General features: G+C 37.1%; 7 protein-coding genes and 1 pseudogene across 17 annotated transcripts; 2 read left to right on the top strand and 6 right to left on the bottom strand.

Moving 5' to 3' along the window:
* Positions 1-1,137: 1,137 nt before the first annotated feature.
* LOC104710402 (D-cysteine desulfhydrase 2, mitochondrial) lies at positions 1,138-3,303 on the bottom strand. 4 transcript variants are annotated; one of them, XM_019229752.2, is made up of 7 exons: positions 3,113-3,303; positions 2,688-2,996; positions 2,559-2,601; positions 2,146-2,492; positions 1,916-2,045; positions 1,637-1,807; positions 1,138-1,534 (listed from the first exon to the last, which is right to left on the bottom strand). In XM_019229752.2, exons 3-7 carry the CDS (start codon positions 2,594-2,596, stop codon positions 1,309-1,311), a joined length of 912 nt encoding a protein of 303 aa, XP_019085297.1. In that variant the 5' UTR covers positions 2,597-2,601; positions 2,688-2,996; positions 3,113-3,303; the 3' UTR covers positions 1,138-1,308. The 4 variants fall into 4 exon arrangements, with proteins under 4 accessions (XP_019085297.1, XP_087323400.1, XP_010425284.1 ...); XM_087467274.1 differs by having other exon boundaries at positions 1,982-2,045; XM_010426982.3 differs by having other exon boundaries at positions 2,146-2,475.
* A 133-nt stretch (positions 3,304-3,436) lies between these two features.
* On the top strand, positions 3,437-4,928 carry LOC104714991 (F-box protein At5g65850 pseudogene; annotated as a pseudogene). Its single transcript, XR_015566945.1, has one exon. The product of XR_015566945.1 is annotated as an F-box protein At5g65850 pseudogene (transcript).
* Positions 4,929-12,713: 7,785 nt separating this feature from the next.
* Positions 12,714-13,339, bottom strand: LOC104710401 (anther-specific protein BCP1-like). Its single transcript, XM_010426981.2, has one exon. It carries the CDS (start codon positions 13,241-13,243, stop codon positions 12,875-12,877), a length of 369 nt encoding a protein of 122 aa, XP_010425283.1. The 5' UTR covers positions 13,244-13,339; the 3' UTR covers positions 12,714-12,874.
* A 419-nt stretch (positions 13,340-13,758) lies between these two features.
* On the bottom strand, positions 13,759-17,654 carry LOC104710399 (ultraviolet-B receptor UVR8). Of its 3 annotated transcripts, none has more exons than XM_010426978.3 (7): positions 16,674-17,654; positions 16,120-16,171; positions 15,799-16,033; positions 15,354-15,703; positions 14,867-15,268; positions 14,358-14,742; positions 13,759-14,228 (listed from the first exon to the last, which is right to left on the bottom strand). In XM_010426978.3, exons 3-7 carry the CDS (start codon positions 16,021-16,023, stop codon positions 13,986-13,988), a joined length of 1,605 nt encoding a protein of 534 aa, XP_010425280.2. In that variant the 5' UTR covers positions 16,024-16,033; positions 16,120-16,171; positions 16,674-17,654; the 3' UTR covers positions 13,759-13,985. The 3 variants fall into 3 exon arrangements, with proteins under 3 accessions (XP_010425280.2, XP_010425281.2, XP_010425282.2); XM_010426979.3 differs by lacking the exon at positions 16,674-17,654 and adding an exon at positions 16,271-16,381; XM_010426980.3 differs by lacking the exon at positions 16,120-16,171 and having other exon boundaries at positions 16,674-16,982.
* Positions 17,655-18,288: 634 nt separating this feature from the next.
* LOC104710398 (regulator of G protein signaling 1) lies at positions 18,289-21,299 on the bottom strand. 3 transcript variants are annotated; one of them, XM_087467369.1, is made up of 11 exons: positions 21,204-21,299; positions 20,911-21,105; positions 20,395-20,515; positions 20,248-20,311; positions 20,056-20,140; positions 19,872-19,945; positions 19,511-19,791; positions 19,177-19,415; positions 18,968-19,092; positions 18,757-18,878; positions 18,289-18,669 (listed from the first exon to the last, which is right to left on the bottom strand). In XM_087467369.1, exons 2-11 carry the CDS (start codon positions 20,988-20,990, stop codon positions 18,481-18,483), a joined length of 1,380 nt encoding a protein of 459 aa, XP_087323495.1. In that variant the 5' UTR covers positions 20,991-21,105; positions 21,204-21,299; the 3' UTR covers positions 18,289-18,480. The 3 variants fall into 3 exon arrangements, with proteins under 3 accessions (XP_087323495.1, XP_087323494.1, XP_019085288.1); XM_087467368.1 differs by having other exon boundaries at positions 21,195-21,277; XM_019229743.2 differs by having other exon boundaries at positions 20,911-21,276.
* A 138-nt stretch (positions 21,300-21,437) lies between these two features.
* Positions 21,438-23,454, bottom strand: LOC104710395 (uncharacterized). 3 transcript variants are annotated; one of them, XR_015565062.1, is made up of 8 exons: positions 23,060-23,281; positions 22,913-22,962; positions 22,563-22,829; positions 22,415-22,478; positions 22,196-22,320; positions 22,055-22,117; positions 21,845-21,969; positions 21,438-21,748 (listed from the first exon to the last, which is right to left on the bottom strand). XR_015565062.1 is itself a non-coding variant. In XM_010426974.3 (8 exons), exons 1-8 carry the CDS (start codon positions 23,259-23,261, stop codon positions 21,601-21,603), a joined length of 1,041 nt encoding a protein of 346 aa, XP_010425276.1. In that variant the 5' UTR covers positions 23,262-23,454; the 3' UTR covers positions 21,438-21,600. The 3 variants fall into 3 exon arrangements, 2 of the variants coding, with proteins under 2 accessions (XP_010425276.1, XP_087319912.1); XM_010426974.3 differs by having other exon boundaries at positions 22,415-22,475; positions 23,060-23,454; XM_087463786.1 differs by having other exon boundaries at positions 22,415-22,475; positions 23,056-23,304.
* On the top strand, positions 23,377-25,835 carry LOC104714844 (blue copper protein-like). Its single transcript, XM_010432320.3, has one exon. It carries the CDS (start codon positions 23,568-23,570, stop codon positions 24,540-24,542), a length of 975 nt encoding a protein of 324 aa, XP_010430622.2. The 5' UTR covers positions 23,377-23,567; the 3' UTR covers positions 24,543-25,835.
* LOC109126619 (uncharacterized) lies at positions 24,954-26,708 on the bottom strand. The gene has a single exon (XM_019230326.2). It carries the CDS (start codon positions 26,590-26,592, stop codon positions 25,321-25,323), a length of 1,272 nt encoding a protein of 423 aa, XP_019085871.1. The 5' UTR covers positions 26,593-26,708; the 3' UTR covers positions 24,954-25,320.
* Positions 26,709-26,873: the final 165 nt, after the last annotated feature.

The raw sequence follows: 26,873 nt of genomic DNA, 5'->3' as shown, positions 1-26,873 counted from the left end.
TTCCCTTTCTTTGTTAGTCGATGTATCATTTTTAGTGTTTCTTTCCCTTCTTTGTTATTCGATTTATCATTTATCTAAATTATTTTTGTTTATACGTACATGCATTACAATTTTAAATATTCATAACACTTTTATATAAAATAGTCTATTTTATATCTATATTAGAAGTACATTTTGGTTTATGCCCTTTAAGTTTTACTTATATATATATATATTTATTTTACAATTTTAATCCCTAAAACAATTACATAAATAACATTGCAGAGAAACTCAAATAATAAACTTTCTTAAATTGACCAACATTTGTTACATTTATTGCCAAAAAATCTTAACAACATCTATACATTCCGATTTTTCCAAAAACAACTCTACCCATTAAAGTTTTTAACCTATTAAATCTCCAAAACTATTTTTATAGATGCTAGAATCTCTCAAATTTAAATGATATACAACAGATTTTCCATAATAAAATTTACAATCTCCATAATAATATTAACATTAATAATTTTCCTAAACCGAAAATCCAATTATAAAATGTCACATTAAATATTTTGAAAAACCCCCCCATATAATTTGGTTTATTTTTTTATTTTTTGAGGAATTATCAAAAAAAAAATTCTATTAATTATCATAAACTATATATATTGACATGGAAAATTATAAACTATAAAAATATGCTAATTTGGTAAAACAATTAACATAATTAAACTTGATTAAAAAACTTATTTTGATTATTTTTTTTACGCAAAAACTTATTTTGATTTTGGTGAGACGGGTTGGCATTAATCCAATATAGGGAGTTAAGTGGAATTGTTTTTTTTTTAAACACTTTTAGATGTGTACTAGGAGATAAATGTATTACTAGACTATACATATACCACACGGATTAAAACCTTGAAAACACTACAAAAATCCTATACTTTGAATACTTATATCAAATACCTATAAAATTTTATAGTTTTAAAATTAATAAAACAACAATAAAATAACAAATAAATACAATATAAATTTAAAATTTTTAAAATTAAAATATTATCCTCCAGTGTACCGCGGGTTAAATCCTAGTATCATTGTTATAATGTTATGTGTATATGTTATATTTGCTAGCATTTTTGTCAACAATTTATTTGTAAATCATTTTGCTTAAAACTTCTATTATTCATTATAAGATATTTAAACATTGAACTAAATTTTTTAATTAGAAATTCTATGAGGTTTGCTAAAACTGAACCCAAAGCAAAACAACTGGAGTTATACAATTACATCGACTGCTCAAGTCTTGGAAATTGTATCCTAATCTTTTGTATCCTAATCTTTCAAGTTAGTGAAGCAAGATTTGTATCTTTGAGCAAGACCAAACATCCCTAGAGTGCCTCCAGTGTGAAGCATCACTACAATGCTCGATTTCTCATCCTGCACAAGCTCTGCTGCTATCTCCCAAGCAGCTAAAGTATACATCGGATCCACTAAAACTCCCGTCTCCTGTGCAATTTTCTGACACATCTCCACTTCTCCTTCCAAGACTTTCCCAAATCTGCAAGAACAAAAGGAGATTGATAACTGATCTAAGAAGTACCCATCAAACCACTTTATCAAGCTTCAAACTTGGTGTGAAAGGAAGAAGTTGCATGCATACTTTCTCGGATGTTGACGATCTACCCATTTGATCATATGATTCATATCCAAGCTGCTGCAGAAGACCGATGCAGGAAACTGCCTCGTAAATTCTGCTATCAAGCGATCTTCATGTCTTTTGTAATTTTCGAGTGTATCAGCTAGCATCACAGCATTGATCTCCCATGGAAGCCTGAGAAGAATTTTTAAGTGGGATAGTAATCAAGATGCTAAAAGCTTAGGTACACGAGAAACATACAGACACAAAGTGTATCGATAAATCTTGTGAACAAAGCCTAACCCTAAACACATAGCTGCAACTCCTAAGCCCACAGTAGTTGTTCCAGTACCAGCATCAACTACAAACCTGACCGGCTTTGTCTTTCCGAGTAAATGATCTTGTGACAAGTACTGCACTAACCGAAACATACCTGCGTTGTGACAAAGCCCCTTGTTAAACGATAATCTTGGTCAGTTCTTCCACAATAATTTGGTCCACTACCTAAAACCATATCTAAAATCGATCTTTACCAAGTAATGCAAGAGCATCTCCAGCGCCTTCATTGACGATCAAAACCTTTCTACGAGAAGTTTTGGAACTCGACAGATCATCCATTTTTGCAACATCCGTAGCCTCAAGTCCCTCAACAATGTCTTTAACCCATAAGACAGAACCATCATCCCCAGCAACCAGATCCGCGTAAGTTCTCAGCATTTCCTCTCTATTGGCATACCTCGATCTTGGAACATACTGAACATTCCCATACATAGTTGAAACAAGATTATAACCAGTCAAAACCTCGGGCTGTTCTCCACGGAGTAGCAAATGTGATCTTAGACCTCTCTCGGCACATGAAACAGCTGCAAGATACAAACACCTGATTTCCAATTACAATAAAAAACTAATTCGATTTCAGTTCTCTACAAGATTCCAAAATATTTACCAACTGCAGCTGTATGTGCACTTTGACAACCTCCACATGTAACCTAATACACAACAAAAAAGTTCTAAGCTTTACAACAAAAAAAAGCCCAATTAAGTGAGAGATGTTGAAAGAGATCACATTTCTCACCACATCAGTGACTTTATAATCTTCAAGAAGTGGTAACAAAGCATCAAGCTTCCTAGCTTTGTTACCATTCACAAGAGGATGTAAAAGATCATCTCTCAGAATGTAAAAAGACGAATCTTGCTTTCTCTTTAACATCTCATCTCCGAGATGTGGACGAGTGTTGTTGGAAAAATAGAATTTTTCGATTCCTTTATCAGAAGAAACACTTATCTCCTGAATTGGAGATGCAGGACTCTGTAACCCCCATTTTCTATCGAGTAATCTCGACACAAACTCTCGTGACTCGTGCTCAGAAGAAATGGGTATTCTCTGAAAATCGAATTAACACACAGTGAAAACATTATCCCCAAAACGCAATTTGAAAAAAGTTCAGATTTTTAATTTTTATTTGATTTTGTGAAGACGCAGAGAACAGAGAGGATGACCTGAGAAGACGAGTGAAAGTGATGAAGGTTTGATTTTGCAATCACAGCGAAAAAGGTTGACCGTTGGACGACCTTCATCGACGCTCGCTACTCTCTGCAAAACTCTTCTTCTATCGGCTAAAAGAGAGTGTTCACGGAGAAGAAACGCATCATCCACGCGCGTATGATTCGCACGTGACTGGGTTTAGGGCCTGTTAAAAACATAAGGCCCATTTGTTATGGGCTACATTGTAAATTTATATAAGCACTACAAAAAAGTATAATAAAACTTACATTTCTCGAATTCAGTTACGATCTTTTCTGATCTCATCAAATTCCTCACTTGAGTGCTTTTGGTAAAAACTAAAACTAACTACGGGACGACTAGGGTTGAAGGCAGTGTTCTACTCTCCGCCATGAAAACACAGCGGCAGCACGACGACTCTGAGGAAGCTCTAACCATTTCCCGTCGCAATACACAATCTCCAAAAGGAAGAGCAAACTCAGAGCCGATCCCAACTGATATCATTTTCGAAATACTCTTGAAACTGTCGACGAAAACTATAGCGAGATGTCGCTGCGTAACGAAACTCTGGTACTCGGTACTTGTCCGTCGAGAGTTCACGGAGATGTTCTTGACCAGATCTTCAACTCGTCCGCAACTACTATCTTGCTGCGAGAAAAAAGGTGAGTTGTTCTTCTTCACAGCACCGCAGTTACAAAACCTAGATGAGAACTCGTCTCTTGTTGTGTCTCCTAGTTATCAGATGAAAGTTCCCTTTGAAGGTTTTGATACCTCTCAAATCTGTGGTCATGTCCGCGGTTTGGTCTGTCTTACACATCAGCGGGTCTTAAAGGGAAGGAAGGAAACTGTACCAATGATATGCAACCCCAGCACTGGACAAGCCTTACCTTTACCTAAAGTGAAGACGAGGAGGGTTAGTGTGAGAACCTTTTTTGTTTATGATCCCATTGGTAAACTATTCAAGTTATTGTCCATGACCTGGCCATGTTATGGTAACGGCGAGAAGAATTGTGATGAGTATCAGGTTCTGACGTTAGCTACTCAAACACTTTCTTGGAGAATGGTTGATTGTTGTACACCCCATCATCCTGCACACGATGGGATATGCATTGATGGTTGTTTGTATTATCAAGCTATGGTCGGTCTAGGTTCAGGGGTTTCTACTATAGTTTGCTTTGATGTTAGCTCTGAAACGTTTAGATTTGTTAAGAAAGCGAGGGGCATGGCCCTGTATGGTAATCCAGCTCTGGTAAACTATGAGGGTAGATTAGGTGCAATTCAGTCAGATGGGGCTTATGGAGACATTTATTGCCACACTAGAAGTCTTGAGTTGTGGGTTCTAGTAGACGCTGAGAAACATGAATGGTCGAAGCTTGTATATGCATTGCCTCCAATGTGGAAGAATGTTGTTGGACTGTCTGTGTTATACATTGTTGGAAGGACCAGTACAAATGATATTGTGTTGTCGCAGCGCTATACATCTGATGTTTTATACTACAATTCGGAGAGGAACACAATCATAAGAGTTAAATTACAAGGAATGGATGTGTTTAACCATCTTAGTAGAGTCCACACCTTTCTGAACCATGTGGAGGACGTGAAGCTTATGCAACTGTAACAGATCATGAGCTCTTTTAGTGTTCATGAGTAAGCCACCTTGTGACTTTTGTATTGATGAGTTCTTATGTTAGTCATCCATAGGTTAAAGACAACATCTAAGGTCTCTCAATCTCTCGCATGTTCCCTTTTTTTTATTTATGTAACAAGATATTTGTTATGCTACCTTGAATATGAGCAGAGTGGTTACTTTCATTTTTCTGTGTTTCCTATATTCTAGCATCTTATCTCCTTGATATGCATTTATAAAAGCTATCTCTTGTGGCTGATTCAGCAAGGGGATGCTAGATAGTCTTGTTATTGCGGACTCCTGAAATAATAATCCAAAATAGAGGATTCTAAAATTTGATATTCTGATACTTCATATAAATGGTCAAGACTTATATACATATTGACTCCTTTGTGGCAGAGTTTATTTGGTTGGACACATTCTCGCTTACGTTTTGTTGGAATGATTGGCACAGCTGAAATTGTGTTGTCAACGTACGATGCGTATTTCTACGTTTTCTGCTGTAGCATCGAGGAGAGAAAGACAATGTTAGGAGCGCAAAAATTGAATTGAGAAAATATGCGAATTATATTTAAATTAATGAAATCAGAAACGAATTCCAACAGCATAATATAAAGCAGTAAATAAATCACGGAGGCGAGATATGATATCTCTTTCCTTAATTCAATAAATCGGCCGTAAGTGCTTTTGGAAAATCACGACTTATGAATCCCAGGATACAACCGATCACGAACTATTACCGTAGCACACCAGTAATAGAACTCAAGCGAACAGATCTACGTTATACTCTCGAGACTACTAAACTAAGAACTTACTTGGACTAAGCAAGAGAGAGGGAGAGAGAGATCTTCAGAGGAAGGAGTGTTTATGTTTTTTTTTTGTGTAAAATAATGAGAGGTTATGCCTCTATATATAGTGGAAGGAGGGAGCTCTCAAGAAAATATTCAGTGAATATTCTCGGAGTGCTGCCCAAGTTTGCTTGGAGTTCACACCAAGTCTTTCCAAAAAATTAAATGAGCCTACAGCAGTCTCAAGAGCCAAAAAGTCCAAAAACCCAAAAAGCCCAAGAGACCACAGCCCGCGTCCGAGACCAGCCCGGCCCGGCCCGCCCCGCGTCTGGCCCGTCCCGCATCCGTGCTCGGCCCGGTTCGGTTCGGTTCGCGTGTGGGAACCTTCCCTCTTCCTTCTACACACTTTTGAAACTAGAAGAGTGTGAAACTATATATATATATATGAGTGAAAAATCAATCATATTTCCGATGTGGGATATTTCCCAAACCATCCCAAGTAGCTCACTTCACACTCTTATTTCTCATTCAAATCAACTCCGTTTTGGACGTATGAGTATACCATCTTGTAGTACTTGTTACCAGCTTTCCATTGCACTATCGACCAGACAATTCCGATCAGCCATTTGGCCGGAATTTGGCCGGAAAGTCATTGTCCCAAAACCTGCAATTTTCTGAAACTTGTTTCTGAAAATTCAGTTCCAACAATCCCCCACATGAATAGAAATAAGTCTAAACATATGACGACATAACTAACCCTATAGACTGACACTACTAGCTAGACTAGACAGACCTTCGAGAGTATATGCGAAAACTAACTGTATATGAGTTGGTGGCGTTTTTCAACCTTGAACCGACTCATTGTTATACCTGTCGAGTTTACTCGGCCAGTTGGTGAACATGATGTCTTGAACCATCCGGATTTGTATGTAAACTTAGACAGCAGGCATAACACAGCTTCGTTTTCTCGTAGAACGAGGTTCTCTATTGTGTTCATTGTGGCCTTGAACATGCCTGGTTAATCATGAGTGAACTTGGAGAGTATAGCCTCATATAATCTCCTAGAAACGGCCCCATTTCACAATCACAAGGTGATTTTATAAGCTGCTTGTATTTAAAGAAATATCCTGTAATTATTTCAAATATTTTACAAAGCTACATTTCAAATCATTAAAAGCATATGCTTAACCTCTAACATACAGGAAGCACTTTACATCACTCTAGGAACTGGGAAAAGACAAAAGTCTTCTAGTGCTTGTAGCAGATTCAGCTTGATTTAGTTGTCCCTTTGAACCTAGGTCATGGGGTCTCCAATCTGAGTAGGTGGGGTTACCATCAAACATCCTCTTAAGTCATATGCTTTAAACCCATTCCTCTTGATGATTTTATAACTTGATCTCGCGCCAAACCTTTTGTAAATGGATCCGCTAGGTTTTCTTTCGTATTGATGTAATCAATCGTAACTACACCAGTTGAGATAAGTTGTCTAACAGTTTTATGTCTCCGTCTGATGTGAAGAGATTTGCCATTGTAATGGGTATTCCTTGCCCTGCCCAAAGCCGATTCGCTATCACAGTGTACACGTATTGCAGGCACAGGATTCCCCCACATTGGGATGTCTTCCAAGAAATTACGAAGTGATTCAGCTTCTGACATAGCCATCTCCAAAGCTATGAATTCAGATTCCATAGTTGATTTAGCTGCCAGAGTTTGTTTGGAAGACTTCCAGGACACTGCTGCACCTCCAAGTGTAAAAACATATCCACTTGTGGATTTTGAGTTTCTCGAGTCTGCGATCCAGTTGGCATCACTGTAACCTTCCAAAACTCCGGGTTCTCTACCATAGTGCAAGCCATGATCTTTGGTATAACGTAGATAATCCAAAACTCTAGCTATAGCCATCCAATGCTTATGTCCTGGATTACTTGTGTAGCGACTAAGTACATTTACAGAGTGCGCTAAATCCGGTCTTGTACAGTTTGTCAAGTACATTAGACTGCCAATTACTCTTGCATACTCCACATGCAGCATAGGTTCACCAGAATTTTTGGTCAAGTGAATTTGAGGATCCTCTGGAGTTTTTGCAGTCCCATTTGAGTAATGCTTGAATCTATCAAGCACTTTTTCAGCATAGTGGGTTTGAGACAAGATAAGGCCCTCATCAGTTCTGATGATTTTTATCCCCAAAATTACATCTGCTAAACCCAAGTCCTTCATGTCAAAATTTCTTTTGAGCATGTTTTTCGTTTGAGTTATGATGTCTTTGTTGCTGCCAATAATAAGCATATCATCTACATATAAGCATAACAAAATGTACCCTGATGGAGTAGTTTTGTAGTATATGCATTTGTCACATTCATTAATGCGAAAACCATTAGACATCATCATACTGTCAAACTTCTCATGCCACTGCTTAGGAGCCTGTTTGAGTCCATATAATGACTTCACAAGTTTACACACTTTGTGTTCTTGTCCTGGAATAACAAATCCCTCAGGTTGTTTCATGTAGATTTTCTCTTCTAAATCTCCATGAAGAAAAGTAGTTTTTACATCCATTTGATGGATTTCAAGTTTTCTCAAGGCTGCAATACCTATGAGCATTCTGATCGAAGATAGTCTTGTTACCGGTGAATAGGTATCAAAGAAATCTAAGCCTTCTTTTTGCCGAAATCCTTGCACTACAAGCCTAGCCTTGTACCGTTCAATATCGCCATTTGGTTTTCGTTTTATCGTAAAAATCTATTTACATCCCAAAGGCTTAAATCCTTGTGGTAGATATGCCATCTCGTAAGTATGATGTTGCATGATAGAGTCTATTTTAGTTTTGACTGCTTCCTTCCAATAAGGTGCATCAGGTGTAGACATAGCTTCTGCGTATGTTCTTGGTAGATTTTCAGCTAGAAATGCCATCATCAGAAAATCATCACCAAACGATTTACTTTTGCGAGCTCGTTTGCTTCTTCTAGGTTCCAGTTCTGATTCTACAGAAGTAGTACTCAAAGTATTGCCAGCTTCCAAAGTCGCTGCATCTCGTTGTTCACGAGTCCGTTTTTGAGTTTTCCCTACAGGGAAAAATGTCTTCAAAAAATGAAGCATTTCTTGACTCCATAACTGTATTCACATGGATATCTGGAATATCTGATTTATGAACCAGAAATCGATATGCACTACTGTTATGTGCATATCCGATGAAGATACAGTCTACGGTCTTAGGCCCAATTGTGACCTTTTTAGGAGGTGGTACAGCCACTTTTGCTAGACACCCCCACACTTTGAGGTATTTTTACGAAGGTACTGTACCTTTCCAAAGCTCATATGGTGACTTGCCAGTAACCTTATGCGGTATCCTGTTGAGGATGTAATTACTGGTAGGCAAAGCTTCCCCCCACATGTTCTGGGCTAACCTAGATTCCTGCAACAACGCATTCATCATCTCTTTCAGAGTTTGATTCTTTCGTTCCGATACTCCGTTAGATTCTGGCGAGTAGGGAGCGGTTGTCTGATGTATAATGCCTTTTTCTCTGCAAAATACATTGAACGGCTCATTATATTCTCCTCCTCTATCACTTCGAACGACTTTTATAGTTTTCTGAAGCTGATTTTCTACTTCGAGGGTGAACTCTTTGAATTTTTCCAGTGCTTCATCTTTTCAATTTCTTTAGCAAGGCGTAAAGCCAACTCCGCAGGAGTTTCAACAGGGGTTGCAGGAACCCTATCACCGTCAACGTTGTTGGTGTTGTCTCCAGACATTTTTCTGTTTCACAATAAACAGATCTGATTAATATATTAATCAAACAATTCAAGTAATTAAATTACACTGAATTAGTTTTGCAAACTCGCTTAACAAGCGTTTGTAGAAACTTGTTTCACAAACTCACTCAATTAAGAGCGTTCGTGGAAACCAAAGAGAGTAGAGAAGAAATAATTAAAGTAAAAGCGTTCTTAAAAAATTTTCCGCGTAGGCACCGAAAGATGAAAGCAGAAACAGTTTTTCAGAAGATTTTGAAATCGTTTTTAAAATAAATAAAAAATTCGAAAAATTCTCAATCCGTTTAAAGCGATAAGCAGAAAGCGGATTTATTGAATTAAGACTGTTAGGAGCGCAAAAATCGAATTGAGAAAATATGCGAATTATATTTAAATTAACGAAATCAGAAACGAATTCCAAAAGCATAATATAAAGCAGTAAATAAATCACGGAGGCGAGATATGATATCTCTTTCCTTAATTCAATAAATCGGCCGTAAGTGCTTTCGGACAATCACGACTTATGAATCCCAGGATACAACCGATCACGAACTATTACCGTAGCACACCAGTAATAGAACTCAAGCGAGCAGATCTACGTTATACTCTCGAGACTACTAAACTAAGAACTTACTTGGACTAAGCAAGAGAGAGGGAGAGAGAGATCTTCAGAGGAAGGAGTGTTTATGTTTTTTTTTTGTGTAAAATAATGAGAGGTTATGCCTCTATATATAGTGGAAGGAGGGAGCTCTCAAGAAAATATTCAGTGAATATTCTCGGAGTGCTGCCCAAGTTTGCTTGGAATTCACACCAAGTCTTTCCAAAAAATTAAATGAGCCTACAGCAGTCTCAAGAGCCAAAAAACCCAAAAACCCAAAAAGCCCAAGAGACCACAGCCCGCGTCCGAGACCAGCCCGGCCCGGCCCGCCCCGCGTCCGGCCCGTCCCGCATCCATACTCGGCCCGGTTCGGTTCGGTTCGCGTGTGGGAACCTTCCCTCTTCCTTCTACACACTTTTGAAACTAAAAGAGTGTGAAACTATATATATATATGAGTGAAAAATCAATCATATTTCCGATGTGGGATATTTCCCAAACCATCCCAATTAGCTCACTTCACACTCTTATTTCTCATTCAAATCAACTCCGTTTTTGATGTATGAGTATACCATCTTGTAGTACTTGTTACCAGCTTTCCATTGCACTATCGACCAGACAATTCCGATCAGCCATTTGGCCGGAATTTGGCCGGAAAGTCACCGGAAAGTCATTGTCCCAAAACCTGCAATTTTCTGAAACTTGTTTCTGAAAATTCAGTTCCAATAGACAAAACATCGATGTTGAAATCTAAGGGATTCACACCTAGTAGAAGATCGTGAAGCTTACAAAAGTAAATTAAGGCTTTATAACGGTGTTAGTTTGGTTCTTAAGACGTGACCATATTATTACGCAGGCCTGTTATTACGTTACTGGTTTGGAACAGTGCCGGCCCTGACCTAAAGCTCATGAAGCATGGGCTTTAGACGCCAAATATTGTAAGTATTTTAGGGGCATCATATTATATATGTCCCTTTGGTGTAGTGGTTCAAACCAGCCCCACGTTAAATACAACTATACAAGTATACGTGAACCCATCTTTTTCCCTATTTTGTCTAATCCAAAATATTCTTTTTATCTACATTTCCTTATATCAATTATACTAATGAACTAGTGAATAAAAAAAATCCCCGTACTCCCCTTTGACCGTTCCTCTTCTTCTTCCAATATGTTTTCTTTTTCTTCTACAATCCTATACTTTTTCTCTGTTTTCTTATGTTTTTTTCTTCTTTCTTAAAAAAAACAAAAACTTTGTGAGCGAAACGTCAGTCAAACTTAGCATATGGTGGATTCTCAGATTCTCAGACACTTCATACTTGAAATATTCTAATTTTCTACAATTCAAAACTTGAATGTAATTCAAAGATCAAAGTGATTATACTAAATTTTCTATATAATCTCCGTAGATTGCTTTTGTAGATTGCTTGTATTTTTGGTGTATAATTTTATACTGAAATTTTATTTTTTTAAGTTTAGAAAAAAATTAGTTGGAATTTAAAAATAATAATTGGGATTAAGGGCATCATTTTCGGTTCTGCTTTAGGCGTCATAGACCTTCGGGCCAGTCCTGGTTTGGAAAATAATAAACTTAAGCCTTCTTGTTTAGTTGGTTTAAACTTAACATCTTAGTGGTTAGGGCTCTTTGTTGTTTAATAATCAACCAAAGCAAACACATCACGGTAAAAGGTTTTTTTTTTACATGAACTTAATTAACACTCATGAAACTAATTAATAATGTGTGTGTTACAAAGTATCTTTTGTCTTGCTTGAAAAGTAATAAGGGAATTGGTTTTAAATATCTCTTATATATTAAAAGAGAAGCATTCTCGCACAAAATGCTGATGTGTCGCATTTACAGAGCTCCAGACATTATTTCCTTTATTTGTTATTAGCTTTTAATAATATTTACATCAGTTTTTCAAAAATATAATTAAGACCTAAATTTAAATTCTTATATTCTCTTTCTAACTTAATTATACAGTATCCTTTAATTACATTTTCATAAAATCTTTAAAATGAAATTTAAGAACTCTTTGTTCATATAATATTAACCCGTGTTAATATTATAATAATTCTCACGGTTAAATTTTAATTATTATACAAAAATTTTATGTATTTTTAATTTTAAACACACATATATATATATATATATATATACTACACAATCGAATTTTAGATTCCAATTACCAATAAATATTATTTATTTTGAAAATAAAAATTACAATAAAAATATTTAATAATTATTTTATACCGCACATAGTGCGGATTGTTAGCTAATTGATATTATTCACAACATATTAAAAAATCCCTTATATATTAAAAGAGAAGCATTTTGACACAAAATGTTGATGTGTCGCACTTACAGAGCTCTAGACACTATTTTCTTTATTTGTCATTAGTTTTTAATAATATTTACATCAGTTTTTCAAAAATATAATTAACACCTAAATTTAAATTCTTATATTCTCTTTCTAACTTAATTATACAGTATCCTTTAATTACATTTTCATAAAATATTTAAAATGAATTTTAAGAACTCTTTGTTCATATGATATTAACCCGTGTTAATATTATAATAATTCTCACGGGTTAAATTTTAATTATTATACAAAATTTTTATGTATTTTTAAAAAAAACACATATATATATATATACTACACAATCGAATTTTAGATTCCAATTACCAATAAATATTATAGATTTTGAAAATAAAAATTACAATAAAAACATTTAATAATTGTTTTATACCGCACATAGTGCGGGTTGTTAGCTAGTTGATATTATTTACAACATATTAAAAAAAGATAAACAATAAATAAACCAAAAAATCACAAAATATATAGTGCAATGCAAAAAATCATGTTGTCATTAAGAAAACAAATTTTTGATCATATTTAATATTTTTGTATCATCCCAGTTTATATCGATGTACTCGAAGAAGGGACGGACAAATACATATACATCTATAAGAAAATATTAATTTCACGCGCCGATCATAATTCTAGAAAAAGAAGAACGATCCAACCATTGCAGCAACGACAAGACCAAAACTGGAAGCTACATTGGCTCCACTTTCAGAAGTTTTTTCAGGTGGCGGATAATTAGCGTATGAAGAATCGCTTCCAATAGGTCCAGCGACTGCTACCTCTTCATCTCCGGAAGCATCATCACTTGGCGCAGGAGCTGCATCGTCGTCGGTTGTTCCAATAGTATTGTCATCTACCGGTACATCACCCTCACTGCCATCACCTGGAGTTGTAGCAGCGGGAGCTGAGGCGGTGGTGGTTGATGGTGGTTTATCAGCAGCTGATACAATCACGACGGAAATAGCAACAATAAGAAGAAGGAAAGCTACGTGAAGGCGCGCCATTATTTTTAGTTAATTATTTAGTATTCCCCAAAAAACTTTTTAAAAAAAATGTTTTAGGGGTATTGTCTTTTATTTATTTATTTAATATCTAAAATTCTGTAGTGAGGCTCTTTGTTTATATAGTTGCTTGATCAAAGTGCGAAGATAACGCACTAAAAATAAGGTTTGCCATATATATTAACGGCTAGGGAAAATGCTATTTTTTTTTTCTATCAATTTTTTTTAATTTTTGCTCAAACGGGAAAATGCTATTATTCATATATCTTCTACTTCTAATTAAGCTTCTTCTGTTTGTCTCAATTAGTCAATCTTATCAAAAATTATAGCAAAACCATTTAATAAATAGAAATCTTTTGCCCAAGTTTCCTTTTATCGATTTTTTTAGTACACTAATTAAAAACCCAACAAAAATGGAAGAAAAAAGAAAGTATTTTTAATCATCTCAAACCAAAAGAAAAAGAAAAAAAATTAGAAAACATTATATTTAGGCTTTTATAGAAATGAAATACAAAGAATCAGACAATAAATCGATTAAATGAGATTATTTGACAATTATTAATAACATAACCTAAATCATCCATGAACAACAAATTAGAATAATCTAAAACCCTATACAATGAAATGTTAAGACAAGTTCCTTAACTTTTCTGTTCCCCCTTTTGTACAACCTTATAAACATACATAAACAGAACACGCAAATTTCTTGCGATCCAAACAAACGCAATTCTTGCCAACGAAATTGCTAGCTGAGATCTATATCCACTTTTTCCGGTAAACACCTTTCTGATTGGTTTCTACCAAGCTCTGTTCCGAGCTGACCCTTATCGCCTGCACCAAACGCGTATAGCTTCCCTGATTCCGTGAGCGCAAACGTATGAGCGTTCCAATATAACGAGTTCGTTAGACTAATCTGAACCATCCGCTCATTCGCTTGTTTCAGCGATGTTACTACCGCTGGACTCAACACGTTCGCAATCCGATTACCCTACAAGATAAAACAAAGACATAAGAGTTAAATGAGCTTTAACGCAGGTTTTACAGACAAAAAAATAAAACGCTAAAGTGTGCGGATTACGCAAACTAAACAAATGATGTTATATAGTCAAGCCCTAACCTGTTCATCAAAGACGGGACTGTGACCGAGACTAGCGGATTCGCCGCAGCCAAACGAAAAAACATCGCCATCATCCGAGACCACAAAAGTAGTGTAATCTCCTGTTGCAACATGAACTGCCTTTACATGGCTTAGTCCTTCAACAACCTTAGGAACTGATTCACATTCCTCGTTACCGTGTCCTAAGCATCCATATCTTCCCCAACCCCAAGTACACACTCTTCCATCCTGACCTACCACCGCGGCATGCCAAGCACCTGCTGCAACCACCCTAGGTTGAAGATTTAATATCTTAAACTGCTCGATTACCCTAGGATACTTCTCATCCGTTCTTGAGCCGTGACCTAGTTTGCCTCCCAAACCGCAACCAACCGAGTAAACAGACCTAAAATAAGCATACTATTAGTGCCTGAGACAATGTATAGATATTTCAAAATTATAGAACATGTCCTATAATATTGTTGAACCAGTCTAAACTTAGATAGCTAGCTGCATTAGAAGATACTCACATGCCATTTGGTTGACAAGCTAAGGCAAGAAGGTAGCAATAACCAGCAGCAATCTGTACAACGGGTACATTCTCGAGTGGGCCTAACAGAGGATGTGGTTCGACATCCGCAGCCTCGGTTCCATGTCCTAGTATACCTTCCTTGCCCCACGAGAATGTATAAACCGTTCCTTCTCGGGAGAGAACAGCGGTAAAGTAATTCCCGATAGCCGCTTGCACAACAAATATGTTCTTCAAAGATGTTACAAGCTGAGGAGTTGTAACCGGTTTAGTCCCTTGCCCTCCATGTTCAGCTTCCCCGAAACAATCTTTTCCGCACGCATAAACTTTCCCGTCATCGGTTATTAGCATTGTCCGACCAGCACCAGCAGCTGCTTGGATGATTCGTATCCCCTGCAATGATCTGCACACATCACGATATAACACTCCATCAACCCAAGAGCATATACGTTTCTTCTCTTTTCAGTCTCGATGATGATGAAATTGACCTAACAGGTTGGATTGGAGCTTCCTCCTCGGTATGGCCGTGTCCTAGCTGTCCAGAGTTGTTATATCCGAAAGTATAAACTTGGCCTTTCGATGTGACTGCAATACTATGACCAGGACCAGCCACTGCTTGAGATTTCTCTCTTCGGCAACACGCTTCACCAGCCAGCAAAAACCTAAGGACTAACTTCCATGATCCTCCACATCTGCGTTTCATCTCTTGACGTTCTTCTTCATTCATCGGCTTGAAGATCACCCTTTTATTACACATGTCAAGAGCAGCCAGCTCCGGTAACGATAGATTACAGTCCGGAGCAAAGTTTGCTGGCTGGCTAAAGAAAGAGCATGTTGCCTAAAAACAGCAACAAAAACAAAAAAATCAGCAGAACAAATCAAATCCTTTAAAAAATTTCAGTAAAGAGTTTTGGAGATTATCGAAACAAAAACCTCTAGATTAGCGAGGTCACGAGGATCCAATCTACATTCAGTGAGAACATGAAGGACAATAGAAGGGTTAGCTGCTAAAGGAAACTCTCCAGGAGTTGAGTCACCAAAGCAATGACGTTTTGGCCTCTGAAATGGAGACACTGGAGGAGAAGTAGTAGTCGAAACCGGTTGCTCCGGTAAGTTAATGTACTGTAAACCCGGGATTCCACTCGTTGTAGCATCCATTATTAACAATCTACAGATCACAAACTAAGACAAAGTCACACTCTGACTTGTCTGAAATATGTAGAAAACACAGAACAAGATCCCCAAAGACTAAACCTGCAAATTCTGAAGTCTGAAAGTATCGTTCAACAAGCTCTAAACTTTTGATCTACATAAGAAAACAGAAACTAGTAAGGATCCAGATCAAAATCAACTGATGTAAACAAAGTAGTCAAGAACAAGCAAGGTTACACAAAAAAGTTGAAACCTTTGACTAATCAAGAACGAACAAAGAAAGAATCTATGAACAATCAACAGAGAATTTAAAAGAAGGAAACTTGGAAGAGAAGTGTAGGAATCAACAATGATGAGGATTATTCAATTAAGAAATGGATCTGATACGGAAGATTAAAAAGAAAAGATAACTGTTTGTCACACGCAAAGGACTTCTCCTTCTCCTCTGCACACGGAAACTCAAAAGTTTTGACCTTTCACCATGATCAAAACAACAACAACACCAACAAAATAAACCCAGAAATCAACTTTGATTGAACAAACCCATCAGAGAGATCAACCAATTTGGGAAAATGTTAATTAAATACCATAATCTGATCATTACCCAGATTCACAATCAAAGTCAAAATCAAAAGGAGCTGGATAAAAGTGATTACTTGTTTAAGTAAAAAAGGAAACTTTCAGCAAACCCATCTGCATCAAACCATCATAAACATCATCATCAACAACAACTCAAGAGAAATTCGAACATAGAAAATTCACGGTGAGTTTGTTGTCTGATCAGAGCATAGAAGAAAGAATCGATCGGAGAATGTTTTGTTAGAGAGTATTGACGGTGAAGAAAAGGTAAGAGAATTTTTCACAATTTAAATTCCAAAAAGGAAAGTTTTTTTTTTTTTCTTTTTCTATAATTATGGTCCTGGGAAAGTCTGCAAATTTGGCGTTGAGAGAAGTGAATGAAGAGCAAAGAAAGAGATGTGGTGTCTCTATATGCGGACTTATAAAGCAATATCATTCAGATCTCTCTCTCTCTATCTCTCTTTAATAACATTATAACAAAAAAAAAGTTCTGATAATTGTGATTAATGTATGTGTTGGATTGTAATGGTGTATAACATCATGATCCATACATGTATGCATTGTATAGACAGACGTGTGCATCCAAAACAGAGTTTGAGTGGTAGAACAAGTTATCCATCCATCCATCCATCCATCCATCCAACGGATCTTTATAGTTTAATATACGTTGAGAACAAAACTGATAGTATTTCCCAATAGTTTATTTAATAACTCATGAGTCCTGACATAGTTATCCACTATGATGACATTCTCATTCTTTTTCTTTGTCCTACATTATTATTATCATTTTTAAAAAAAAAAATCAAAAATATTATAATTTTCTTCAAAAATAATTCTTTTGTGTTAAATCATTTTAGTTTGTCTTTTTTTTTTTTTTCAAGAAAGAGATTTACTTTTTAATAGGAATACATTTGTTTGGAAGCAATACCACTTGTATTTACGTAAATTTCCAAACAGAGATACTTAATAACCAAAACAGAATTACTATTTAGAGAATTTCCCATAACCATAAGCTAAACTATATATATTGAACCCAAGTCATTACGTGAAATTCAGATGAACTGAAAGATTCCTTTCAATTTTAACTATAAACTATCATTAAGAGTTGCAAGGGACAGCCCCCAATAATTGGAATATTGGATATACTAAACCTTATGTTAGACAGCCAAAAAAAGAAGAAGAAAAAGACTTATTTGGGAAATAATGTTTATATTTTATGAGATGAGAACCACTAATATTTGGGAAAGAGTCACCACAATAATGAAACATTAATTTAGTTTTTTTTTTTTCATTCGCTGGCAAGACTTCTTACCTACACATAGAATTGTTTTTTTATTTTTAATATTCCATTATGTTGGAAAAAAGTTTCTTCATAAATTTATAAGATTTTAGAATAATAAAAGAGTAACTCAAGCGGTAAAGAAAATAAAAAGTTAAGATGTTGTACACGCGTTAGATAATTGTGGAAAACATTATGACCATATGTCATATGTGTGATCATGTGTTGCAACATCATCAATCTGCAAGGACATGACAATTATCATAAGGGTGAAGAGTTCTTTGCTATAGATGTTATATGAAATGTTTTTATAATTAAAAAATTTGACATTTATCAGTTACATTCTAATAAAAAAATCTGGTATCATTTTGAAACGGGTGATGGCTTATACGTGTAATGTTCCAGACATCTCATTTTTCCAAAGTTTTCTCCGGTATACACATTCAAAACAAAACCAAAATCGGAACCGGACATTGTCTCTTTCAGTTTGGTATAACAAGAGTAAGAAAAAGACATGTACAAGAAATGTGAAATGAGAGATTACATATGGACTGATTTGCTATGAACAATCTATTTAAGTTCTGGTCTGTACTAGTTTAGAGTCCTTAACCGGGACTACTGCATCTTGAACTCTTTGACATATGTTCTTGATAAAACGGATCATCAGAGCCTTGAACTGAACTTAGTCTTGGAGATGAAAAGCTCCATCCTTCCTTATGCATTGCCTCCTCGCAGCTCTCATCTTCTTTGAACTTGATGAAGAAGATGGATGACCAGTAATCTCTCACCAAGTTCTTCAAAACCATTGAAAAAGAAACCAAAATGAGATTCAAGAGAGTAAGTTCAAAGACGAAGAGAGTGAAAGAGAGATGTTATTTTACCATCTTGATCAATTGCATCACTTCGTTTAATGCGTTTTTGAAGAGATCAGGGTGAGTTAGATCTTGAGTGGTTAAGATCTCTTGCCGGGTTTTATGAGATAAGTTTACTTCCATTTCCGCTCCTGCAGACAAGAAACTGATAGTTAGATTTAAGCACAGAACACCTGAGACAGGTTTATCAGGAAGAAAGAAGATGGATAGATAATAAAACCTGCAACAATGAACTTCTCCATGATATGTCTAGCCATGTAGATTCTTCTTGTCGAATCATCTACCGGGATTTTACCATGATCATACACTTCTTCATAGAAATGCAATGTTTCTCCAGCGTAGCAGCTAACAACATACAAAACATTTCGTTTGAATAAATGGCGAAACCGGGAGAAAAAGATGAAAGATCATACACATCAAATATAGTACCTATCAGCAAATTCCATAAACGATTGGCGAAATCTTTTATTGAGAAGAAGCTTATCAAGTGGCTCGTTTGGGTCAACAGGTCGAAACTCCTCCTTTCGAAACAATAATCCACTATCAGGTATGCCTAGAGCTTCACCCATTCTTTGAAACTCAAAGTGTTCTCTTTTCTTCAAGCTGATTTGTGAAAGAAGAGGTTGGTTACTCGAGATGGAAAAGAAGACAACTACAAGAATCCCACCCTGAAAGAAGAAGAAACTCACAAGTCTGTTATTAAAAGAGCTTTTTTTCACAACTGCAACATGATAAAGCAAAATCTTGGAAGTAGCTTTCATACCGTGACTAAAAGCACAAATCTTGAAGAAACCTGAAGCCAAGAGATTTCATCATAAATCTCGTTTAACACAAACGCTGTTACCCATATAATGATTGAAGTGGCTGAGACAAGGATTCCTTTCCAGAGATCTCTAAGCTCATCAAATCTAAATTCTACATGTCGGACAGCTCTTGTGAATGCAATTAAGGCAAGGACATAGAAAGCATGAAGGCCTGCAACTGGGAAAGTCCATCGAGGACCCATGTGGCATTGACGATTGAGAGGCCTTTTTGCGTGGATTACTATAAACAAACCCAAAAAGCTTATGAGTTATTATCCAAAGACAATTTGCAAAGTACAAATCAGAGTTTTGAATTCTTACTTGCAGATACAAAGATCCATGGCAACAAAACAAGGGGTAGAAAAATGTATGATCTTACGGGTGGTAGACGTTTCCTACATTGCAAAGATTATACATATAGCCAAATAACATGAAACACAATTAGAACTGTAATCCAATATCCCCTGACAATCGAAAGCATATATTGAGTGAGATTGATCCTTACTTGACAAATATGAAGTATAGTTGAAACGCCTGAGTTATACGGCAGCTCATCAGCAAACCGAATCCAAGTGGTCCTTCGATCCACACTAAAACCAAACATGACAAGATTACAGATCAAATTGTGCAAGAACTCGTTAGTTCTAATTGTCAACTTGTTTATGAAGATGAGGAATCATGGTTTTTCTAAACAAACCTGCCCAAAGATAGCAATATCGCCACCAATGTTTCGTCCTGATTCGAAGCAAATTAACTGACATCTAAGAAAATTAAAAGGAAATCTTAGTATAGAAACTCAACAAAAGAAGTGAATTCTTCTTATTGAACCATCAAGTAGTCTAACCATAATTGAGAACAAAAGGTTGAAGCTGGAGACAACTTGAATAACAGGGATCCAAAAACTGCTACTGTTAGTACGAGGAGCCTTGTGAATCAAACACGGTAAGACCGAACGCGATAGAAGCCTAGTAAACAAACAAAAGTGAAATCCATTAGACAGAGAAATAAAACAACTTGGGAAGTTCATTAAATCAAGCTTCTAAACTTCAAATCTAAGTATTTGAATCTTGCTATCAAGATACTAAGAGTAAGAACATCTAATTCCCAGCTAAAAAGAGCTGAAACGAAACAAAAAGACAGATCCTTTGGGTCATCTTAAACAAAAGCAATTCCGATGAGACATAATATCAAACACTTACAAGACGAACATTAAAAAAAAAAACGATTGAAACCCCAAAAATTAGAGATTTTGTTTTTCCGACCCAAGTCAAGAAGAGAGTCAAACAAGCAAAACCCAGTAAAATAATAAAACCCAGATCTTTCACAACTAAGAAGATGAAAAGAAGAAGACAATACATACACGAAGAAGCAGATTACTGAAATTGCAACGGCGACGTAATCGCTGGGACAACCACCAGTTTTAGCACATTCATTCGCCATTTCAGCTCTCTCTCTCTCTTCTCCCCCACTCGAATTCTGGGTTTATGAGATTTTTATTTTGGTTTTTGGTTTTCAAAGCTTGTTGCTTTAATGTCAAGGTAAAGTGTGCAAATTCCTATAAAAATCAGTAAAGAAATCGGATGTTGGAATTTAGAAAAACAAAAAAAAAAAAAAAAAAAAGTTTACATCTTAAAAAAAATTCACATTTCGCACAAGAGAAAGGAGACGTCTCTGTCTCTCCATTGTTCACGTTTCTGTTCTCATCTGGCTTTTTTGACCGGAGAAACACTTCCTTTTCCGGTAATATTAATTCTTCAATATATTTATTAAAAATAAAAATAAAACGAAAGTAATATTTAATTTTAATAAAAGGACATATTTAGTTTCAATTTTTTATATTACTAATTTCTAGAAACAGTACTGTCACTAAAAAAAAGCGTGAGACTCTTTAATCATGATTGGTTTTTCACTTTTCACTTCATTAAATGTATAGAGAGATCCAATTTCAACTTTTGTCCTTTGTGACAGACGTTGGTACAGTAATTTTACAATAAACACCCTCTCTGTTATCAATTCTTGACAAAACCACTCACTAATATTTTATTTCACATCACTCCAGGGACTTGATCTTGGAGTTGGAACTATATCGCCACAACAGACCTCCGACCAAATTGTTGAGCGCGTGCGAGGCCATCGGAACAAAAAGACTCGACGATAAAACCGCTGCATAACCATAGACTATACCAACAATCGACGCCCTGAAAACATTTCAAGAAACCACAAACAGAATTCAAGATTTGATCTATGTGATATTCAGCATTGAGGTATCAAAATGTTTGATAAAAATGGTTTACCAAACTGCAAAAGAATACTTTCTTCCACTTCCTAGATGAAGTAAACCGAAGATGAGTCCAATCGCTACAATACCGTTCCAATTTGTTCCGACTAAAGGCATCAATGCACCTCTAAAGAGCATTTCCTGTGAAACCATCAATCAATCAAACCAATGAGCAATATATTCTTTTGTGTTTGTATCTTACTATCTTTGATGGTTAAATTGTTACCTCACTAATTCCAGGTAGCATTGCAACAACAAGGTAATCTAGAGGTTCGAGCGAAGTAAGAATCTGCAAGTAGTGAATACCAAAGAAGAGGACAAGTGTAAGAGAACCGTATATGAATGTAATTGAGTAATGTTTTTGTACCTGTTGGTTTGCTGCTTCACTAGAATCAGCATAATCTGGCCAAGATTTAAGTAGCAAGAACCTGCTTGATGATATCAACACAACAATTCCAGCAATTAACCCGAGATGCCAAGTTTCAAACCCAACTGCACACAATATACAAACCAGTCTTGTTTATTGATTTTCTCAAATGATAATTACATAAACCACATAATCAGTCAGTTATTTTTGAAATGTTACATGGTATGTCACTAGAGCAGTCTGGGACTGGTAATCCTTCAGTGGAAGCAACCTGAGACGCCTACTAGTAGCAACCAAATCAGTTAGATGCAAAGGTAAGAATCACAAAAAAAAAAAAAAAAACCAAAAACTTTCAAATGGGATTCACCTTCCTGATGATCAAACCAAGTGCAGCCATCAAACCAGAAGTTACAGTGCACGCCTGAAGCACTTTGTCTCGAGGAGCAACAACCATATCAGTAGAATCCTTTGAAGTTAGAGTATCAACTTGAGCTTCCTCAAATCTTGGAGAAGAGACTTCTTCTTCTGTAACATTTCTTGTGGTTATGTCTTTACCTTGTTGAGACTCTCTTCTAAGTTTCTTAAGTGATTTACGACTTGAAGAGGCTCTTACTCTTACATCAAACTTATAACTCTGAATATAATTAATTAGACAATTAGATCATCAGTTAGCAGATTTTATTCGGACCAAGAAGAGCTAGAATTCAAGAATCTTACAGTAACTGCTTCTACTGCTGGAGCAACATATAGCTTAGGGTTTGAGCCAACTGATCAAGTAAGCACAATTCAACCCCAAAAAAGTTCAAAATCTTTATAGAATACACATACTATGATGATATGGAGTTAGGAATCGAACTTACCTACCTGGACGAGGACGAAGGAGATAAAGAGAAGTTGAAGCTCCTCTGCTCCAAGATTGTAGAGCGATAAAACCCATCAGAGTATGTTGTGCCGATTCATAGAGAGACTCTGTTTCCAAAACAAACAAGAGGAAGAAGAAAGCGTTGCAAGGCCTATACCTGACGACAAACTTCGAAACGAGAGGTCTGTGTCTCGCCAGCTTCATACGGCGTCGTTTGAAGGATTGCAGAAGAAAAAAAAACCTTCCCAATTAGAAAAGGATTGCAAAAAAAGTGAATCCAATTCCAAAAAGGAACAACGTTAAAAGAAGAATCTTTTTTTTTTTTTTTGGTTTAATGAAAGAAGAATCTTAAAACTCATTCATGATAAGATTAAACTAAACTTAATCCTACAAGGACAAGGATTAATTATGATTCGTAAAGCTATATAAATAGCACATACGTGACTTCTTTTTTCACCAAACATCTCATCATCGTTCAACTTCTTCTTCCTATTCATACGTTCCGAAATCATGGCCACCACCAAGAAGATCTTTAGCTTCATGCTCGTGATCATGTTTCTCCTTAGTTGCACCTCGGCTAAACTATACACAGTTGGTGGTGACTATGGATGGACTGTGAAAGACGACACTTGGGCTGAACATAAGCAATTCCACGTCGGAGATTCCCTCGTCTTCGAATACGATCAGAACGTCAATGACCTTGCTCAAGTTTCCAACGCTTTAGAGTATGATTCATGCGATGCCTCTTCTCCTAAAGTTGTTTACAACACCGGATACGATGTCGTAACCTTCAAGGAACCAGGACATCATTACTTCATCACCTCAAATCATATTCAATGCGTCAACGGACTTAAACTCGACGTTCTTGTCGTCCATGACACGTCGTCACGTCCAATTCCTTCTTCACCACCACCACCGAGCAAGAACCATGAACCGTCTCGTCCGGTTCCTCCTTCACCACCACCGAGCAAGGACCATGAACCGTCACGTCCAGTTCCTCCTTCACCACCACCGAGCAAGAACCATGAACCGTCACGTCCAGTTCCTCCACCACCACCGAGCAAGATAGGGAGGATCTACAAGGTAGGTGATTCCAAAGGATGGAGGGTCTACAACAGTTACTACTACTACAAGTGGAGTAAAAATAAACAATTTCGTGTTGGAGATACTCTCTATTTCGAGTACAACAAGGACCTCAGCGACGTTAGAGAAATCAGCGATGATCTTGAGTTCAGATCATGTGAATCGAATTCTACCGTAGCCGTGTACAAGACAGGACACGATCTCGTTAAGCTCACTAAACCAGGAGTGCATTATTTTGTAAGCTTAAAGACCGGTCTTTGTCAGGCTGGCATTAAGCTTCGAGTCACGGTGCAACCATCAACCGAAGACGTTACTTTGCCGGATGTTCCCAAGAAGCTTTCACCTATTAACCGCTGTAACAGGTGGAGGTGGTGGTTATGCATTATCAGACCTCATCACTAAGCATTCGGATCAACTAACTAATCAACCATGGGGATTTTTACTTTAAGGGGTTTTTTTTTTCTTTGTTATTAAGAGTTTTTGATTTTCTTTTGGTTTTAGTTGTTCAGTGGTTTATAATACATTGTTTCGTTTAAATTTTTTCATATATTGTTCTTTAATTTTCGACGTTTCTTTATAGTTTGATCATGAGAATGCAGCTCAAAAAGTCATAAACGTGAACATGCTCCATTATACAACATAACATATGTCCATGTGCATTTAGATTCTGAGCAGCAACGGAGAGCCTTGTAAACAATAACAAACTCATGACTCATGAGTGTCTATCACAAAGGGACATGAGTCCTTTTCTGATATCTCTTGACAATTCAAAGTTTTGAGCTTTTAATGTGATATAGTGCACAATGTCGATCAGAACAAGTTGAAAATATTGACAAAAGCTCGTGTCTTATGTTTTTTTTTTGACGATACTCGTCTCTTTTTTTTCTTCCCCTCTTATTAGATTACATACATGATGAGGAGATAGACAGAACAAGCGATATAAGGTATGCATGATGGCTCAGAACATACATGAGCAGGTCTCATTCTACCAACTCTGCTAAAGGCATATTACATTGATGATGTCTTAAATCATTTGTTCTTCCCTAATCAGCCTTAATGGTACAAGACGTGAACCTAGTTGTGCAAACGGTACAAAAAAAGAGAATTCAGGTTTTGAAACTTTACCGAGTTATAGAAAGGCCAACTCGACCGGACCGGGATAAAACAAGAAATGAGCAGATCATGGTATAACACGGCTAAACTTTCTGCATTCATTAAGAGACCTCTGCTCTTCCCCTTGGCAGAAGAACAAGGTCGCCGGACACCACGAGAAGCAGTTTCCGGTGAGCTGCAAGTTCGCTGAGCCAGGCTTTAGAGCCATCAAAGGACCCGGTACGACACCGAATAAGAAATTCCCGCCTAGCAAGAGTCTCTGAAACCGGGAGAATTCGGATCCGGACGATACGGTTTTCAAGACGTATTGTGTCGGAATCATACCAAAGAAGTTGTTGTTCTCTAACGACAAAGCTGAGAGCTTTGGTAATAAACCCAAGAACAGAGGTAACACGCCTTGGATCCGGTTGTTACTGAGATCGATTGATATAAGCTCGCTGGGGAGACTCAAGGGGGAATAGTAAGGTGAGTCTAACGAGGTGAAGCCGTTGAAGGAGAGTGTTAGCTGCTGTAGAGACTGATGAGTGAAGATGAAAGATGGGATTGAGCCGCTGAGTTTGTTGTGGGCAAGATCAATCACTTGGAGAGAGCTTAAAAGTTTGAAGCTTTGAGGAATGGTTCCTCGGATGAGGTTGTTTCGCATCGAGATTTGGACTAGAGACTCCGGTAACTTTGACGGGATCCGACCCGAGATCCGGTTATCGCTAGCGTCGAGGTAATAGAGGTTTTTGAGTGAGCTGAGATCGGGGAACTCGCCGGAGATGTTGTTGACTTGGATCTCTAACCGTTTTAAGCTGGAAAGACCGTTAAAACTCGCCGGAACAGAGCCGTTAAGGTGGTTGTTGTCGAGGAGGAGGTCCACGAGAAGCGGCATCGACCCGAGGGAGTCGGGTATGGATCCTGAGAATGAGTTTCCGGAGAGGGCGAGGCGGGTGAGACGGGTGAGATTGGAGAGGGAGTCGGGGAGTGGACCGGAGAAGTAGTTGCCGGTGAGATCGAGGGTGTGGAGATAAGGGAGGTTGAAGGAGAAGGAAGAGAGGGAGCCGGAGTAACCCGCCTGGTCAAAACTGAGCTCAGTGACCCGACCCGATACGCAGCGGAGCCCGCAAGTGAATGTGTCGCTGAAGACATTGTCGCAGGGATCGAGTGAGAAGTCCCAGGTACTCAGACAAGACCCTGGACTCATGGATTTGGCATCTACTGAGCTTTTCAAGTCTTTGAGAGCTTTCACATCACCCCAGAAGGTTTTGGACTCTGCTAAACATAATAAAGTGGCTAAAAGAATTACAAATGAAGAAGAAGACATAACTAACGAGAGATGCTTTGGCTTCTGAGACATGTTTTGGAATAAGAAGAAGAAGTGGAGCGGGGTTGGAGTGAATAAGACCGTTGGACTTGGATGAGAGGCTCGTGTGATAAGGAACCTTGTTCTGAAACTTCGAAGACACAAGAATTTATTATATATATATAGAAATAGTGTGTGATTATGTCATGTGTGTGTGTGACTGTGAGAGGGTCCATCAGACAACATCTGTACAGTGAGGTGTGGTTGGCCCTATACACCATTCCCCTTTAAGATTCCAAAGCAGGACAACTCGTGACTATGACCAAAAGTTGTCA

This window comes from Camelina sativa, chromosome 9 (genome assembly GCF_030686135.1).
Source record: "Camelina sativa cultivar CO46 ecotype springtype chromosome 9, ASM3068613v1".
Classification (NCBI taxonomy): Eukaryota; Viridiplantae; Streptophyta; class Magnoliopsida; order Brassicales; family Brassicaceae; genus Camelina; species Camelina sativa.
Note: the sequence above shows the minus strand (reverse complement) of the source record. Positions and strands in the feature narration are given on the sequence as shown.

Coding starts and splice junctions, on each gene's coding strand:
- LOC104710402 (XM_010426982.3), bottom strand. CDS start 3,190: ATGAAGGTCGTCCAACGGTCAACCTTTTTCGCTGTGATTGCAAAATCA. Junction 2,997..3,112: donor ACTTTCACTCGTCTTCTCAG/GTCATCCTCTCT, acceptor TTCGATTTTCAG/AGAATACCCATTTCTTCTGA. Junction 2,476..2,558: donor TGCACATACAGCTGCAGTTG/GTAAATATTTTG, acceptor TGTATCTTGCAG/CTGTTTCATGTGCCGAGAGA.
- LOC104710401 (XM_010426981.2), bottom strand. CDS start 13,243: ATGGCGCGCCTTCACGTAGCTTTCCTTCTTCTTATTGTTGCTATTTCC.
- LOC104710399 (XM_010426978.3), bottom strand. CDS start 16,023: ATGGATGCTACAACGAGTGGAATCCCGGGTTTACAGTACATTAACTTA. Junction 15,704..15,798: donor GTGACCTCGCTAATCTAGAG/GTTTTTGTTTCG, acceptor TGCTGTTTTTAG/GCAACATGCTCTTTCTTTAG. Junction 14,229..14,357: donor GTCCCGTCTTTGATGAACAG/GTTAGGGCTTGA, acceptor TTTATCTTGTAG/GGTAATCGGATTGCGAACGT.
- LOC104710398 (XM_087467369.1), bottom strand. CDS start 20,990: ATGGCGAATGAATGTGCTAAAACTGGTGGTTGTCCCAGCGATTACGTC. Junction 20,312..20,394: donor ACCTTTTGTTCTCAATTATG/GTTAGACTACTT, acceptor TAATTTTCTTAG/ATGTCAGTTAATTTGCTTCG. Junction 19,093..19,176: donor TTTATGGAATTTGCTGATAG/GTACTATATTTG, acceptor GTATGTTGTTAG/CTGCTACGCTGGAGAAACAT.
- LOC104710395 (XM_010426974.3), bottom strand. CDS start 23,261: ATGAAGCTGGCGAGACACAGACCTCTCGTTTCGAAGTTTGTCGTCAGG. Junction 22,476..22,562: donor TTGGTTTGATCATCAGGAAG/GTGAATCCCATT, acceptor TGCTACTAGTAG/GCGTCTCAGGTTGCTTCCAC. Junction 22,321..22,414: donor CTGCTCTAGTGACATACCAT/GTAACATTTCAA, acceptor TATTGTGTGCAG/TTGGGTTTGAAACTTGGCAT.
- LOC104714844 (XM_010432320.3), top strand. CDS start 23,568: ATGGCCACCACCAAGAAGATCTTTAGCTTCATGCTCGTGATCATGTTT.
- LOC109126619 (XM_019230326.2), bottom strand. CDS start 26,592: ATGTCTCAGAAGCCAAAGCATCTCTCGTTAGTTATGTCTTCTTCTTCA.